Source organism: Vigna unguiculata, chromosome 2 (genome assembly GCF_004118075.2).
Source record: "Vigna unguiculata cultivar IT97K-499-35 chromosome 2, ASM411807v1, whole genome shotgun sequence".
NCBI classification, from domain to species: Eukaryota; Viridiplantae; Streptophyta; class Magnoliopsida; order Fabales; family Fabaceae; genus Vigna; species Vigna unguiculata.
The window spans coordinates 6,355,164-6,374,459 of NC_040280.1; the positions used below are offsets into that span (position 1 = coordinate 6,355,164).

At 33.2% G+C, this 19,296-nt stretch overlaps 1 protein-coding gene across 1 annotated transcript; it reads right to left on the reverse strand.

Annotated features, from left to right (window-relative positions):
• Positions 1–466: 466 nt before the first annotated feature.
• LOC114173255 (probable RNA-dependent RNA polymerase 1) lies at positions 467–16,990 on the reverse strand. Its single transcript, XM_028057528.1, has 6 exons — positions 16,892–16,990; positions 16,731–16,804; positions 9,388–9,925; positions 2,078–3,948; positions 1,818–1,968; positions 467–1,348 (listed from the first exon to the last, which is right to left on the reverse strand). Exons 3-6 carry the CDS (start codon positions 9,901–9,903, stop codon positions 470–472), a joined length of 3,417 nt encoding a protein of 1,138 aa, XP_027913329.1. The 5' UTR covers positions 9,904–9,925; positions 16,731–16,804; positions 16,892–16,990; the 3' UTR covers positions 467–469.
• Between the last annotated feature and the right edge of the window lie 2,306 nt (positions 16,991–19,296).

The following is a 19,296-nucleotide window of genomic DNA, read 5'->3' on the forward strand; positions in this document are numbered from 1 at the left end:
TTGATTAGTCTATCTTACTAAGACAACACTTTGTCAAACACTTCTCTAAACTTATAGAAAATTTAGAGAAAAGAGTTTTAAAGAAATAAAATTATGAATGAAATGAAGAAGAATAACCATTTATTTTCTTCTTATAAACTTATTCTTTATTCATTTATAATTTACTTTTAAATAAAACTCATACATTAATTATGTATATAAGTCTATCATTACGTATGAAAATCTATATTAAAAAACTCATTCATAATTAGTTGAGATAAAAATTATAACATAAAAATGAAATAAATTTATCTGTAATTTAAAATTGATTTATTTATAAATTAAAAAAATTTAGATAAATTAATTTATCTTTAAACATAAACTAATTTTAACTTACAAAAAAAATTCATTTTTTAAGCTTTTATGAAAAATTCTGTTCAAGACAAGAAGGAATATACATTAAGTAAATGAATATCTTTGAGCTACACATTCAATTCCTTAGATATGGCACTATTATCCACAATAGGAAGAAACACAGTAACAGTGGAATCAGTTTCAGAATTTTCAAGTGATTCATTGTGAAAGTTCTCTGTTTGATTTTGTCCTTCTTTATCTGGATGAGAGTGTCATGCACACACCATGGGAAGCTGAGGAAATGATCCCTGTTTAGTCCTTGATTGTAGGATCCCCAGTACCTAGGATGATATGTAACATGGTACCAAGCTGATGCTACTGCATAAACATCATCAACAACTTGAGAATTTGACTTGTTTTTTATCATCACATTGAACCAGTTTCTAGCCTCCTTTCTTAGAGACATCACAGCATGATTAATTCCTTCCAAGTCCTTTCTTTCACTGAAGGATTTTGACATTTTCAAGATATTGCCACTGATGATTTCTGCTTCTGTTTCTATGCCATAGTAATCCATCAGGTTCCCCAACTTGAAGTCATACATGTTCTTGTATTCACTGGCACTTGCTGTGTACTTCTCAAAGCCATCAATCTCCATGTCACGGTCGTATGATTGCCTTGCCACTCTTCTTCTGAAGGGTTTGGTCAGACTCTTGTGTTGTGCAACATTCTTCACCTCACGATACAGCTTTCCTATTATGCTATTTGATTGGTAACTTGGTCTCTCTGGCTTTTCCATGAAATCAGGATACTCTTCCACCCGTAGATGTTGTGGAATTTCTGCTGGCACACCAGATTTTGCAAAATCAACAGCAACTGAGTGTAGCTTTGCAAGCTCAATACATGCAGGACTCATTGCCTTTTGAGGATCCTTATCAGCAAACACCATGTGTGCACTTGCAACAATGCCCAACCTGTCTTTAACTATGTAGTGAGCAAAATACTCCTGAACTTCCTGTAGCCAGATAGTGATATGTCATTGCCAACAAATTAAATCATAAGAAAAAGCTCCCAGATTGTGTTTACGATGAAAAGTGAACTTTAAACCTAATTCAACCCTACAAAACCGATTTATAAGGAGAGATTTGCAGACACTTATCCCACAGTTTAGTTTCTATACAAACAAAATTTAATCCTATTTATCATTGCATTGTGCTGAGCATGATTCATTGATCCAAAGTCAGTCACCTTTGCAGATATGTAAAATTTTGTAAGAACACTGACAATAAAGGCATTTTAATTAAGGTTTCTCTATTTCTACATATATTTTCTCTATCCCTTATTCATAGTTTGTTAGAATGATTCCCAACTGCTAATTAAAATACATCATGGATTAACCTAACTAGTGGATGGATGGAGTTATCTGATAGACGATCTTTTGTTTTTTCTCATACGAGGTAAAAAGCTCTGCTGTTAGATCATACCTGTAATGTAACATCATGATCCACATTCACAACTGGAGATGGTGCATGATCCATGGGATTTTCCTGACGAGGAGGAATAAGATCAGGGTCCCAACTGACAAAGTAGATATCTCCATCCAAGTCACTTCCAGAACATTCATTGGGATGTGGTCTACAAGAAAAATATAAATGAAGTCAGAAAACACCATACACATTGAAAATGTAATCTCTTCCATCAATTTGCCATGGTAGTGGCTGAAATAGTAAAATGGAAATCATACCTTCTCCCCTTCTGTGGAAAAACAACACAGTCCACCATATGATGCAGAGAAGGCACATCCACTGCTCTTAAAACTCGCACATCTCCAGGGTGTAGACAGGGATTTTTGGCTACAACTACCTTTCCCTTAACAATATGTTTGCTTTTGTTGGATGCATTTCTATTAGAAGAAAGAGAGGACATAGCAAGATTCTGTTTATTTCTTTGGTGAGCTATCTGCACAAATACCTCTCCATATTTTAGAGTCCTAGTTTCATCCAAGCATCCTAACAATGCTCTACCCTTCTTAACAAGTATCCTAGTTTTGAGCTGCAATTCCTGAAGTTTTGATGCATATAATGTTTGCAACATCATGGAAAGAAATGGTTCCTTACTTGGATGAAAGCCACAAATGAGCATTTCCTTTAAAACCTTTGCAATCTCTCCTGTGGACATATAGTCTAATACCATCAAGGGCCTTCTTGATAACACTTTGAGTTGATTAAGGACCTCTCTTTGTTTCTTTCTGAAGACTCTGTCCTGAACCCCCAGGGTGGACAAGAGAGCGATTATTTGACGATTAAGGTAACAAGGTTTGTATTTGCTCCATGCCAAAACATCCAATTTTGTGTTTTCTGACTTGTACTTGCACATGCTCTTTCTTAAGGACAGTTTAGTTGATGAGGTAGGATCAACAGCAACAACACCTTTGTACCCTCCATATCTGATTTGAAATGCAGATGGAGTATTATCCCTACAACCACATTTCTCAGCCACTTCTTGAGCCAGTTCATAAGATATCTTCCCAATTCCATCAGAGAAACAGTATTTGGTTTCACCCCTTCTAAATTCTACATCAGGAATAATTTCAGTTTCATGTCTGCCAACGCTCACTGTTTCCCTAGAAGAGCTGAATGATTGGCCCAGCCTCGCTGCATATTTGGCAACATTTCTGATTTCATGAAACTCTCCCATCCATTTTCTTATATCAGATGCAGTAAGTCCAGCTCTTGATGCAACCATCCACACAGAGTTATCCCGCAATTGACTTGGTGAGAATGCAAGAAACTCAAATTTCTTATCACCAATTTCTATGCCATTTTTAAGTGTTGCCAGCACCCTCTCATGAAGCTTTGTTTCTCTGTCCATGTCCGCAGAAGATGAACGTGGCACCAAATCTGATGAGTGAAGTTTATCCATGTCTTCATCAAGGAAGGAAACACGAAGAAAGTTATCAGTGTCTTCAGGATAGTTGCGCAAAACCCGGTTAGAAAGGTTCACTTCAGGTCCACAGAAATATATTTTGGATGGAGTTACTTGCACTCTGTGCACATAGACCAACCCATCATCCAAAGATATAGCACTAATTATTGGAAGTAGACTATTTTCTGAGTATTTCTTATACTGTTTCTCCAACCATCGTGCAGGTTCATAGCAGCATACTTTTATTTGATCTAATCTGTGCAGGGCACTTTCTATATATTCAAGCTTTACTTTTCCAGGGTCAACCAGTTGAAAAAAATCGATGTCAATTGCCAGAACAGGAAGACATCCATGCTGAATTAGTGAGTTGATTTTGAACAAAATTTTGTATGGCAAGTTGAAGCCTTCTGGAGGGATCACAATGGGGACAAAATTCAAGTTAGAAGAGAAACCAAGGTGTTTTCTCTCAAGAGTAAAGACACTGTCGTCAACTTCATTATAATTACGATAGTGCTGATTGAACTTTGGGACTTCAACACTTTTTGGAAGCTCAAAACATAAAGTAGAAGATTGTCCGATGCTGCATGATGGGGTGAAATCTACTCCTCGAAACCAATGGTTGTCACTAGCCTCCTTAAAATATTTGCTTTTGGATACATCTTTCTCATAGATCAGAGGAGCGTTGCGTAACTAACAATTGGAAGAGAAAGTGGAAGAATAAGATTTCTTCTTTGTAGTTATCAAGTCGACCAAAATATTCAGTTTTATCATATACTACGATAGTCAAGCTTCAGCTACCAGAACAGGTTCATGTTAAAGTAAAATAGTTAAGTTCTTAAGTTTTTACACGATGCTGTGGAAAAGAACTATAGCAGAAAGCATTTTCTACACTTTTATGTTGCTTCTGTAGCACTGTTTTATGCAGAAGTTGCACTTGTTCAAATATAATATATCTAAAGTGAGGTTAATTAGTCAAATTTGAAACCAGTGATGTCAAATTTCATCTCAAAATCAATTGACAATAACTGAAAAGTTATACAATACCCCTTCACATATGCATGCAAGAACAAACAATTATCAAGATATAAGCTTTACTATGTGGTCAAATTTCATCTTATAGAACGAATTGATATTTAGCAAAATTGTATATATTGTTAGCAAAGACACTCTATCTCTGAAAATATGATTTATTTCACTTGTGTATTTCATATGAGCAAGACACTACAATTTATAGGACTTACATTTGGCTTTTCATCTGCAAGCCATAATGTCTCCAATTATTATAAAAACATAACACTAATCACCATTAACATCCAAAACATAACACATAAAACTTTTGACCTTTCCTCTCCTAAAACATCACAAATGTAACCACTCATAAAGTCTGCTCAATAACTCCTAATTTAAGTTTATCCTAACAAAACTCCCCCGTAAACTTAAATACTTCTTCCATCCTTCATTCCGATTAGATTTTTATAGTTATTGAACAACACAGTGGGTAGTGGCTTTGTAAACAAATCTGCAACTTGATCTCGACTTCCCACGTGCACCAGTTTCACGTTGCCTTCCTTTACTTGTTCTCGGATGAAGTGAAAACGCACATCAATGTGCTTTCTCCTTTCATGGTTGACCAGATTCTTTGCCAACTCAATGGCCGACTTGTTATCCACTCGTATCACAGTACCTTCTTCTTGTTTCATCTTTAATTTGCTTAGAAGATTTCTAAGCCATACCGCATGACATACACACCATGATGCTGCAACATACTCGGCTTCACACGTTGACAATGTTACTATGGGTTGCTTCTTTGAAAGCCAAGTGAACGTTGTGTGGCCCATGAAAAATACATACCCGGATATGCTTTTCCGGTCGTCTACATCTTCGCACCAATCACTATCTGAGTACCCTACTAGTTCGTAGTTGTCCGACTTAGTATAGTATAGTCCGAGTGATATCGTTCCTCGAATATACCTTAATATTCGCTTCAAAACCTTCCAATGACTGTAGCTCGGCTCCTCCATATACCGACTTACTATTCCAACACTTAGTAGTAAGTCTGGCCTTGTACTCGTCAGATAGCGAAGGCTTCCAACCAAGCTTCGGTACTTACTGGCATCAACTCGGTCTCCTCCATCAAACTTTGAGAGTTTTGTACCCAGTTCCATTGGGGTCGAAACCGGGTTGCAGTTTGTCATCTTGAACTTGTTCAAGATCTCCTCGGCATATCTTTCTTGGGACACAAAAATGCCTTTCTCACCCTGTTTGACTTCCAAGCCAAGGAAGTACTCCATCAATCCCATGTCTATCATCTCAAACTCCTTTGTCATTATGTCCTTGAATTCTTGAATCATCTCAGCATTGTTCCCCATGAATATAAGGTCATCTACATAAAGAGAAACAAACATTACATCACCTTTACTTTTATTTATGTACAGAGCATGTTCATATGGACATTGCTTATATCCTTTCTTCTTGAAGTACTTGTCAATACGGTAATTCCATGCCCGAGGAGCTTGCTTCAACCCATAAAGAGCTTTCTTCAATCTTAGTACTTTCTTCTCTTCTCCTCTTCTCATGTATCCCAGTGGTTGTTCAACATAAACTTCTTCCTCCAGGATTCCATTCAGAAACGCTGACTTCACGTCCATTTGATAGATCGACCATTTATGCTGAGCTGCCATTGAAATTAGCAGTCGAACCGTCTCCATTCTAGTGACTGGCGCAAACACCTCAACATAGTCAATTCCCTCCTTTTGTTTATAGCCCTTAGCAACAAGTCGGGCTTTGTAACGCTCTATTTCACCTTGAGCATTCATCTTCTTCTTGTATACCCATTTCACACTAATGGGTCGAGCTCCTGTTGGGGGATTGGACAACTCTCATGTGTTATTGCGCTCAATTGCATCGATCTCCTCATCCATTGCAAGTCTCCAATTCTTATCTTGCACTGCCTCCTCAAAGGTTATGTTCTCAAAACCTGCCAAAAGACAAATAACATGTACCTGTTCAGTAGACTCATACAATTCTTGTATTGTTCGTATTCTGGGTCGTCGGGGTTCATCTTCATCATCAGTGGTTTCAAAATTTTCTGTAGCCGGTGGTATAGAAATTGACGAGCTAGTATCTCCACTCATCTCTTCAATTGAGTTGTTCCAACTCCACTCATTGGTTTCATCTACTCGAACATCACGACTTACTATCACTTTTTGGTTTATTGGGTCTAACAATTTGTAGGCTTTTGTCATCTCATCATACCCAATAAACACACACTTCTTGCACCTATCCTCGAGTTTCGTTCTTTGCTGACTTGGTACATGGGCATATGCTACACTGCCAAACACCTTGAGATGAGACACACTCGGCTTTTGTCCACTCCATACTTCTTGTGGTGTCTTTTCATTCAACCTTGCATGTGGACACCTATTTTGTATATAAATGGCACACTGTACGGCTTCTGCCCAAAACTCCTTTGGCATATTCTTACTCTTCATCATGGACCGAACCATATCAAGAATAGTTCGGTTTTTCCTCTCAGCTACACCATTCTGTTGTGGTGAGTATGAGGCTGTCAAAAATCTTCTTATGCCGTGCTCCTCACAGTACTTCATGAACTTTGTTGATGTGAACTCACCTCCCCTATCAGACCGAACAACCTTAATGTGTTTGTCTATCTCCTTCTCCACCATCACTCTAAACTTCTTGAACACCTTGAACACCTCAGACTTTTCCTTCAAGAAGTATACCCATGTCTTTCGTGAAAAATCATCTACAAAAGAAATAAAGTATCTCTTACCATTGAAGGATTCAGGAGTAATTGGTCCACACACGTTAGTATGAATTAGGCCCAGTTGTTCCTTTGCTTGGTACTTGGCATTTCTCGGAAACGAAGTCCTCGACTGTTTGCCGAGTATACATTCTTCACACAATTTACTTTTGAACTCCATGCTTGGCAGTCCATGCACCATACCTTTTTTCACTAGTTCCATCAACCCATCAAAATGTAAGTGACCAAACCGGAAGTGCCACATCATTGTCTCATCCTGGACATCAAGTTTCAAACACTTCTCTTGTATGATCTTTAATTTCAACTTATACATCCGGTTTTTCTTCATCTCTACGCAAGCAATCAAACGTCCAAATTTGTCCTTCAAGTCTAGTACTCGATCTTTCATTGAAACCGAGTAACCCTTTTCCATCAGCTGTCCCATGCTCAAAATGTTACTTTTGGGATAAGGTACATAGTACACATCTTGAATTTCCCCAACTCAACCATCCTTCTGCATGTACCATATCGTTCCTCAACCTTTTACCGCAACCTTTGAATCATCTCCAAAAGACACATCTCCAACTTCTACTTTAGCTAAGTCTTTGAAGAAGTGCTCATCTTCGCACATGTGATTGCTTGCTCTTGTGTCAAGGTACCACATCAAGTTGGTTGAACTGCTTTGTTGTCTTGTCAAGTTGTTCAATTGCATATCCTCGGCTATTGACATCATCAACAACCCTCCATTCTCTTCAACATCTTCTGTGAGAAAATTGGTTGTCACTTCCTTCTTACTTTCAGATCGACACTCTTTTGCAAAGTGCCCAACTTTACCACAATTGTAACACCTATTCGAGTTACAATCCTTTGCATAGTGACCGTACTTGCCACATTTGTAGCACTCAACGTTTGAGTTGCTCACCCGACCTCCTCTCCACGAACCGCGTCCTCTCCCGCGCCAATTTTGGTTGCTGGTATGTTCTCTCTCTACTTCCTGTCCGCCTCGACCTCGGCCACTGCGACCATTTCCTCTACCTCCCCGGCCTCTTCCTCTACTTTGAGTGTTCTGAGTATAAAACGCCTTTTTCTCCTGGAAATTTGTCTTTGCTTGGAGTGCTTGGCCAAAGTAGTCTTCCTTCGTCTTTCTTCTTCTTTGTTCATACGCTTCTAGGGACCCAGCAAGCTCCTCCACCGTGAGCTTTGAGAGGTCTTTGGATTCCTCTATAGCACACATAATGTTGTCGAAGTCAATTGTCAATGACCTCAAAATTTTCTCCACAACTCGATTTTCAGGCAATGGCTCCCCATTCTTGCCAAGTTGGTTTGCCACAGTCTCCACCCGAGATATGAACTCGGTTACCCCTTCGTTCTCCTTCATCAGCAACCTCTCAAACTCTCCTCTGAGAGCTTGAAGAGGAACCTGTTTCACACAATCATCTCCTTTATATGTTTTCTCCAAGATCTCCCACGCCTCTTTTGAAGTCGTAGCATTTGCTAACTTCTCAAAGCCTGCATCGTCCACAGCTCGGTACAATGCATACATAGCTTTCCTATCTTTGCCTCGTGCTTTTTTCAACGCAACAATCTGGGCAACTGTCTGTTCATCAAAATCCTATGGCTCTTCAAAGCCACCTTGAACTACATCCCACACGTCTTGGGATCCGAGGTAAGCCTTCATTTGCATGCTCCACTTATCATAGTCGGATTTTTGTGTCAGCTGGGGTAAGGACATATTGTTGGCCATCATTCACACTTTTTCACTCTCAGACACTCAGGCTAACTGGCTCTTGATACCACTTTGTTAGCAAAGGCACTCTATCTCTGAAAATATGATTTATTTCACTTGTGTATTTCATATGAGCAAGACACTACAATTTATAGGACTTACATTTGGCTTTTCATCTGCAAGCCATAATGTCTCCAATTATTATAAAAACATAACACTAATCACCATTAACATCCAAAACATAACACATAAAACTTTTGACCTTTCCTCTCCTAAAACATCACAAATGTAACCACTCATAAAGTCTGCTCAATAACTCCTAATTTAAGTTTATCCTAACATATATAAGTTGATTGAGTTAATCAATGTGTGACTTCCCAAAAGGGTGATATATGGATATATTACCCAACCTTAGTTGATATGATACTTGAAAGAATATATGAAGTTTTGACTTGTGGATGTGTATTTGTCCCTGTTTCTTGAATCATTTCAAGGGATTGAATTGTTAAGAAGTGAATTTTAAGCCTGACTCAATCTTATAAAATTGACTTGTAAAGTTAGATTTACATTCACTTATATATTGTGAGTTGGTCTTATCTCTAGTTGATATGGACATCCAACAAGTATGTAGAAAACTAACCTGGAAAAGGAGAAGCTTCTTGGTTAAATCATGTGAGTGATGCAGCTCAATACGTGACATACTCTCAGAAGAAATCTGCAGCTTATAATCCACTAACAAATAATGGAAAAATATATACATCTTTCTCAGTCTGGACCCGAATTTGACTGAAGCGCTTGGATGTTCCCAGAGTACACTAAGTTTGTTCTTGGATGTTTGACATCCAAAGTGCACTGCTATGTCATCCATGCTGTGAGAAAAGTTTCTCTGCTTTGGCAAAAGGTCAAGTTCTATTTCTGTAGCATTTAAAACATGGTCACCGTATGATAGGTGTTGAGTAACTAAGACCAAGATTGTTTCAACACTTTTTGTGTTTGTAAATTTAACCTTAACATGTGTGGTAGGATCTTCATCTTTGAGCTGCTCAACCTCTACAGCATGAACACTTTGAGGGCCTGTATTTTGTTCCAAAAATTTCCTCACCTCTTCAGCTGAAACTTTAGCTGGGAATCCATGCATTCGAATTGTCTTGCACATAGTGTTCAAATGATTAGCTTACCTGAAATTTAGATGTCAATAAAAACTTAATGCACAATTCCTTAATTTTTATGAATCATGATTAGCATTTTGTTGTTCAATGAGAGATTACCTTGTAGGAAAAGTACATACATATAGATTATATTTCCTTCATAATATTATAGTTTTGAAAAATATATACATAAGCTACTTGGTTGAAAAAAAAATGAGGAAAAAAATGTTAGGATTGATTTATTTATTCACGAAGACTATGGTTATAAGTAGACAACCTTTGACTTGACTTAAGCACATAATATCAAGCATCATGTGCAGAATCCTTAGTTTAGGGGTATGTAATTTACAATGTGCAACTATTAGATAGAGAGGTAGAAGATTTGCTAGAATGGTTACAAAAGCATAGTTAATATTACAATTGAGAGTTAAAAAGACTATGATATCTTGGTTTCTTATATATATTTGTTCATAATATAAAATTTTTTGTCATCTGATCTTAAAGAATCTACAAGTGACATCAAATCTTCATTGTTGATTGTGTTATGTTTCTATTGACTCAATATGGTAGTTGAATTACGATATAGTTATGTATGGAAGAGTTAATTTTAATCGTATTTTTGTACTGTGAATTGTAAGATTTATAAACATTTAAAAAATACAAGAAATATAAGCATGTAAATATATAAATGATAATAACAACGATATTAAAAAAAGGAGTGGTTGTATCACTACAAAATTAGGTTAATGTTATAATACTTAGATTGAGTAGGGTTATATGGTTCAATTCCTTTGTTAAATGAAAAAAAAAAGTTTGGGTTGATAAATGTTTGGCCCAAGGAGAATAAAAAAGAAAGAGACAACATTAGGGTTGTCTTCTCTCATGTTGTATCGTAGGCTCTTTATTTTCACATGGGTGTTGTTGTTCCCTCTTTGTTTTTTCATGGGCATTGCCACTACCTTTTTTTTTTCACATGGGCGACGCTACAGTGCTAAAGAAATCATTCATGACAATCAGAGTAAGGATGAGCAAGAATTGGTATGCATCTCTTTCAGCTCAATTCCCACAATAAAACAAAGCATAGGGTTTTTTCGAACCAAGTCATGTGACCCCACCTGTTTTAGAGTGAGATGCAAATTTAGTTCTGTGCATGATTCATGCTCTAATTTTAGTTAGAATCGTGGTTCATGAGATTTTGAGTGTGATATGAACATACATCACCAATTTGGAATTCCATAGTATCATGTGATGCTTACTATATAATATGACCTTTCACATAAAAAAAAGTTACTAACATATAGTGTTGTAGAGTGAAAATACATGTGGAGGAAAGTTTTGACAAAGGAAAAACTTGGTATTTGAATGTCCATCAATGGCCTACCCATTTTTCTAGGAACTTAATCAATGTACTAGTTCATAGTCTACCGTTATTGTTCCATTAGACAATATACAAATAAGTTTTAAAGCCATAACAACAAAATATGAGATAAAGAAGTTCAACGGGAATAAATTCTCATTTTGAAAGTTGAAGATGAAGCCAATTTTGAGAGAGATAATTGTGTAGATGCAAATTCAAGAAAGACTCTTGAACATCATGGGTTAGGAGTGGAAAGAAATTAATGACAATGTTGTTGTAAATACTCGCTTAGATATGACAATGTAGTTTTCTTTTATATAGTATTGCATAATTGAATACTAGAAAGGAGATTTGAGATATTCTTATCAAATTGTTGAAGATAAAACTCTATACTTTTTGAATGAATAAGTTCACATTGGTGATAAACCACATCAACAATTTGAACACCTTGTTTTCCTAACTTTCGATAACAAATACCCACATAGTTGAAAACGAAAGTTTGAAGCTTCTACTTTAAAGCTTCTATTCTTCTTATCGACTCATGATCAACAAATAACAATATTGATGGACACTTACACTTTGAGAATGTTCCAAAGCAATTCTTGAAGAATAATCTAGTTGACAAAGTAAGGAAAAAATGGTGAAAAATTCAAAGCAAACAGAGGATTTAGTGATTTTTGATCAACGGGAGGATTTAATGATGATAAAAGGTAGATCAACAATACATAACTCTAGTGGGAATCAAAATCGTAGTAGATCAAAGTCTTTAAAAAGGAAAAATCTCAAATCCTATCATTGTGAGAGGGCTTATGAAGAAATATTGTTGGAATAAGAATAATAAGGGTGGAAACTTTGATGCACCAACCATACAAGGTTATGTCGCAAGTATCTAAAAAGACAAAGATATTTTGGTTAACAAATTAGTAATTCACTCTAGTGGTGGAAAATCATTTCATGACTGATGGATAGTGGATTCAAGTTCACCTTGATACATGACTCTACACTAGGATTGGTTTTACATTTATTAACCTATCTTAGGAGGATCATTTGTGTTTGTAGGAAATGATCATACCTTGAAATTTTTCTTAAGACAGGATAATGGAGGACAATATGTAAATAGAAATTTTTTAGCATTCTGCAAATACAAAGGTATTACAAGATAATTTTTGTTTCACAATAGCTTTTCTAGATAGAATAAGTGTTATGCTGAGAACAATGGAAGTGCTTAAGTCTTTATGAGAAGTAGTTAAAACCATTTGTTATATGATAAGTAAAAAGTCATCAACCACAATTGATTTGAAGACCTCATTGAGGATTTGGAAAGGAAAATGAACTACAATGTAAATTCAATTGATTTGAACAAGTGTGTGTGATGTACACGTCTCGAGATAGAACAAACTTAGATTGAAAATTATATTCTTGGCTTATGTTGACAATGTAAAGGGTTATTGTTTGTAAAATCCCACTACCTAATGGGTTGTTGTTAGTAGTCTATGTAGAAAATGAACTACAAAAGGAGAAAAAAGAATGAAAGTTTACAAAGGACACTTCTATAGTATAGATAACAAAGAAACCTTTAGATGACTCTTCTAAGTCATGACAAGAGCATAAAGAATAATAATCAAATAAGCTTAGTAATGTAGGACTTCAACAATTTCCATAAGAAAAATTTAAACTACATTGGCACTCACAATATGTTATAACAACCATGATGTGATCGTCTTTTAAATGAAGAAAGGTCACCTTTAACTTTTCAAGAGGTTGTAATGGTTCATATACTTCTATATGGATAATAATAATGCAATAAAAAAAAATAAACGTTTTCATAGGAATAAGATAGAAACTAGTTGAACTTCCAAAAGGTTGAAAAGTCATTGGTTATACCACCGAATGAGTTGAAAGAAATATAGTGGAATAATATAATTTTAGATTGGTAGTAAAATTACTCATAAAGGAGGCATTGGCATTATACTCCAATTGTTAGGTTGACCTTAACCAAAGTTATTCCTGACATGTGTTTTACATTTGATTTACCTCTTGAGCAATTAGGTGTAAAAACTATCTTTTCTTCATTGATAACTTGAAGAGAAAATATATATGCTCCAATAAGAAGACTTTAAAGAAGAGGAAAATTTGTTTTGTAGGTTGACCAAATTTTTGTAAGATCTAAAGTAAGGGCCCATATGTTGGCACAATATATTTGATTCTTTCATCATTAACTTTGGTTGCAATATATTAGTTGAGACCATTGTACCAATTACAGTAGGTTTGACAAAAGTGATTTTATCATTTTATTGTTGTATGTGCATGACATATTGATGGTATATCCTAACAAATTCAAGAATTTAAGATACAATTTACTAGTGAGTTTGGTATGAAGGACTTGAGAACAATAAACAAGATTTTAGGGATATAATTCATTGAAACAAAAAACAAATTGAGGTTTGATTTTCTCAAAAGAATTAATTATTGAAAGTCGTACAACACTTCAACATGAAAAATTGTGAGCAAATTTCTACCCCCACTTTCTATCAAGTGTAAATTCTCCTTGAGTACTAGTCCTTGTAATGAAGTAGAGAGGATGAAAATGTCTTGAGTATTATATGCATTAGGATTGAGGAGCCTTATGTATTGTAGCAATTAGTAAATTATGACAAATCCTAGTGAAGATCATTGAAGTGATATTAAGAGCATCTTTAGATACATAAAAGAAAACTCGGATCTTGCATTATGTTTTGGAGAATCATAATTAGTTATCAGAGGCTATGTTGATTCAGATTATGCAGGTGATCTAAATAATAGGATATCCACTACTATGTGTTTACATGTCAATGAGAGAGAATTATAATTGGTTATCCAAGTTACAAGATATTGTAGCTTTGTCTACAAAAAGCTAAGTATGTGGCATCTATCGAAGCATGAAAAGAAGATATCTGGAATGGAGAAACTTAGGCACAAGAAACTTAAAAGTGATGTTGCAACAGGCAGATTGCCTTGTACATTGCAAGGAATCTTATCTTTCATTCAAAGACAAACCATATAGATGTACTCTACCATTTTGTTTGAGAATTAGTAGAAGAAAGAAGTGTAGATATGTAGAAGATTCAATTCAATGAAAGCCTAACAAATATTATAACAAAGTCGAGTAACATTGACAAGTTTCTATGGACCTGTTTTTTTGAAAAGATAAGTAACATGAATTCCAAAGAAGAAAACATGAAAGTGGTATCATAGTCAAATTTGTCTTGATGGTTGATTCAGAAAAGTACAATATGGAGTAGATGAAGGATCCTAGGATTTTGAATTCTTTGAAACAAAAGTCTTCATAACAAGAGGTTTCAAGAAAGTGTGTCCCCAACAATATAAATATAGGTCACTACTGGTACTCGTATTAATAAATGTTTCCCATCAAGAAGAAGGGTCCAATGTGAAATTAACTCATAATTAGATATTGTTAAAGATTGACGTGTATTAAAAGTCCAACATTCATATAAATAAACAAGATATGTGATATATAATGAAAGAAATTTACAATCCTATATTGTCTTAAGGTCTCTCTTGAGTCAAAAGTGATGTATTCCTATCATGAGTTTACTCATAATTGAGAATGAATCTTTCTGGTATCTTCTCTTAAAATGCCTCTCGGAAGTCGACTTCTTCCAAGAAATTTTGCCACTTAAGGTCATTATATGAATATGCTGACAATCTATTTGTTTAGCTTGTGTTGCATTATTTTTTTCATTTATACATTTACATCCCTTGGGGCAACTTGGTTAGTTTTTCTTTTTATGTAGCTGACAAATTATTTAACATTTTGATAGTACTAATAACAATTTATTCGAACATTTTCCCTGTTAGATATTAATCTAAGATTTAGAAGAGTAAAGTTGTAAAAAATGACTGTAAATATTGCCTACACTACAAGATAATGCTTATTTAGTAACTAATTTTAGTGACTAAAAGTAGTTAGTTATTATAGTAACCGATTTTGATACCAATTCACAAAGTAAAAAATTATTGGTTACTAAAATAGTCACTATTATGAATAAAAAATTATAATTGGTTACTAAATTGGTCTTCAAAATTAGCTACCATGGTTTTGGCTACCAAAGGAAATTGGTCACTAAAAGTAGCTACCTAAGTTTTAGCTACCAAAATGATTCAGTTTCTAAATTGGTCTCTAATTAATTACTAACCAATTTAGTGACTAATTATAATTTTTTATTTATAATAGTGACTATTTTAGTAACCAATAATTTTTATTTTTTAAATTGATATCTAAATTGGTCACTACAGTGACTAATAACTTTTGGTCACTAAACTTGGATACTAATGAAACATTTTCTTATAGTGTTAAATCTTGATTTCAAATACTTTAAAAGTTTTTATATATATAAACATACCATTTTCATTGTATCCCTTCAAGTTCATTATACTGATCATGCAAATGGACTATCCTCCACATATAAATAAAATAATAAAATATATTGTCAAAATGTAAGAACGTTTTTCGGAAATTATTTTTGTAGTAATTTTGGATGTTATTGATATCATATCTACTTCAATTTATCATTTTCATCGTCAATTTTAATAATATTTTTAAATTACTAATAATTAAATATAGCCTTGTATTGCGATATTATTTTTATCACAAATATAAACTATAATTTATATTTTTTTAAAGTATATTATACATCATAACTTTTAATTATAATAGTAATTCATACATTAAATATTATTTTTATATATATTTTACATTTTGGTTATATAAAATAAACTTTTATTCAACGCATTAGAGGAAATGCGACTTGTTATAACATGTTAGTTTCAAGGAGAGAATGTAGGCTACCAATAATTCTTTGATAGTATAATGGATTTGAAGAATAATTAATACTAAAAAATGGAGACAAAAAATACATCATTACATAATCATCAACAACGTTATTATATTTCTAGACTTCCAGATAAAAGCTAAAATATGAAATCCATTCTTCATCATCTTTAGTTTCAATGCTATTATCATTTTCAGAAGTACCTATTATTGGATTGAAAAATAAAATTAAAAAAAAATTATGTCTATTTGTTATTCCCAATCTCATTACAATTCCAACATGATGTATGATGATTATGTTAAATCCCATATAACACATAAAGCTCCAAAGTCTTTGGACTTTTATGAGTGAGGGTTTATGAAATGTGCCATTTAATCATCCAACTACTAAAAGTTTTAGTGATTCTTTGCAAAATGCATGGTGGTGAAAGAATTTTTACTCACAATATTGATCTTAACATTTAGAGAAAAGGAAGATGTTTTTCATCATCAAATGGCTATAATATTAAAGCAATCAAAACCCTTCAAACTTCAAATTCTAAACACTTGTACTTTTACCACTGAAGTCATCAAAATAAAAGAAAACAACCATGAAAATTCAGTGAGAAGAACACTAAGAGATCCAATGCATGTTGTAGAGAACTTACTTGTACAATGTCTTGCAGAAAAGTGAGCCAAACTACCAAAGTGGGCTTTCAACTAAAAACATGCATTTTCATAGCTTCAAAGTAATTAAAAAAAAAAAATTGAAGCATCAAAAGATAATTTAATTAACAACATGAAAACTGAAAGAAAACTCAAAGTATACCTCTCAATATAGTTTGAGAAACCCAGGACGTGCATAAGGGAACAAGAAGAAAGAGTGTCTGAATTACACTACACAATCAACCCTTTTCCTTAGACATGGAATTTGAAATGGCTAACTTTATATGATTGTTAGAATGTACAAGTTTTGATTATTATAACCTCTTCCATTTCATTGGACAGAAAACTGTCGTATTGTTTACAAATTAATATTAACATGAGTTTTATAAACATTTTTTCCCTTAATTATTACAAGCTATCTTTTAAGCAATAATACTTTAGATATAGTGAGCTTAACAATACAGCGAACTCAAGAAATATATAATATATTCTTTATTATGGAAAGTTTGTATACTTAATATTAGATTTATGAGAAGAATAAGAATTTTACAATATTTTCCGTTAAATCAATGAAATATTTATTCTAAAATTGATAATATCTTCTCTTTATTATTCATATTTCCCATCTCCTCCTTTATTTTGTTACTTTTTAAAATTCTCTTCAGTTTTTTATATATATATGCAGCTTGCTATTCTTTTATAGTTTTGTTTACATACTTTTGTGTAGGGAGGTATATGTGCTTTGCCATTTCCTTGATAAGAGGGCAAGTATAGAAACGAGGATGCTCATTCTTTTCTTTACTTTCGTACTTTGGAGAGAGAGAGAGAGAAGGACCTATATGCAAAGTCTGAATGAAGTTCAAAGAGAATCCATAAGCCAAACTTGTGCCAAGTTTTCTGTTTCTTTGAAGTGAATATTATAAAAAAGTTTAAATCGAGTATTATTTAAGAAAGAAAAAGTAGTAATATTCAAGAAGATGGGTATTTAGCGTAGACAAAAACTAACTTTAATAAGTAAAGGTTGACGTTGAATAGTTATTAATGATGACTTTATGTCCGAGGTGTATGCAACACTAAAATTATGATGCTAATTCTTTAGTATCGATTCTTCAAGATCGGCTCTAAATAACTTAGTCCACGATAATTCACCATCAATTTTTAGTTAAAGTAGTTCTTAAGACGTTTTTTTTATTATTTTAATATCAGTTTAATTTTGCATCAATTTGGTTAACGTTAATGACGATAACTTTAAAATAATTATATAATGCCTCCATTTTCAAAAAATATAACAAAAAAATTAAAGAAATAATTATTATGAATTAAGGAGATGAGTGTAAATGAAACAGATGATTGTAGATGAACACATGAGTATGAATGAAGTAGACGAGAAAAAGAATATGAATGAAGAAGGTGAGAAAAAAAAATGTAGATGATGAAGATGTGTGTGATGAAAGAAATGAATGTGAGTGAAAGAGAGTGTGGATGAAAGATATGAGTGTGAGAAGACTTATGAATATGAATAGAAAAAATGAGTGTGATGAGATTTATGTAGAAAGTGAAAGAAATAAATTATGAGCAAGAAGATTCATCATCTTTAAATCTAGAACTTTAGATTAAAAATAATCTACAATCCATGTTTAATGGAAAACACACAAATTTAAAATATATAATTTAACGTCGGCTAAGCATATGATAACTTAAATAAATAAAATACTGAAAATGAATAAAGTTATTTATTTTTAATAATATTCATTTTAGTTTTCATATGACTAATGTTGACTTAATCAACACTGACTTAAGTATATATATATATATATATATATATATATATATATATATATATATATATATATATATATATATATATATATATATAAATTAATAATAAATATTTTTTATAACATTTTGTTAATTAACACCAATTTAAATAAATATAAATATTAAAGAAAATTATAGTGTACATTATTAATGCTATTTAGTTTTAATATTTATTTTAATTTTGTGTCCCCTAAGTAAAACACAAATAGTTATTCAATAAAAATTTTAAAAATATTTTAAGTTTTATTTTTTGTTTTTAAAAAATTAACGTAATGTCGACCAATCTAATACTAAAACAAAAATTTAATCATAAAAAGAAGTTAAAAGCAATTTTACTCTTTTTAAATTATTTTTTTAAGTTAATTGCTTATGTCGTATTATAATTGGTTAAGTCGACATTAATTGTGTTATAATTTGCCCAACACTAATACTTAAAAGCTAATTTATGTTTTCTAGAAACGACGAGGAGCTGATTTGTAAACATAAGAAGTTGATTTAAGTATTAATATTACAACTCAACAAGTTTTCTCGATACAAAAGAGACTTTGATAGTTATATCATATAAGAGGATTTACAACTTTATCTTTTTAAAGATTGAATGTAGAGATTATAATTTTATCATTAAAGGAGTTGTCAAACATTAAACATGTGTTCTATATAATTATATCCTATCACTTAATTTCTAAAGCCGGCTGATTATTAGAGATAACAAATAATTTGTCTCCATTTTTACGGGAAATAAATGTTTTG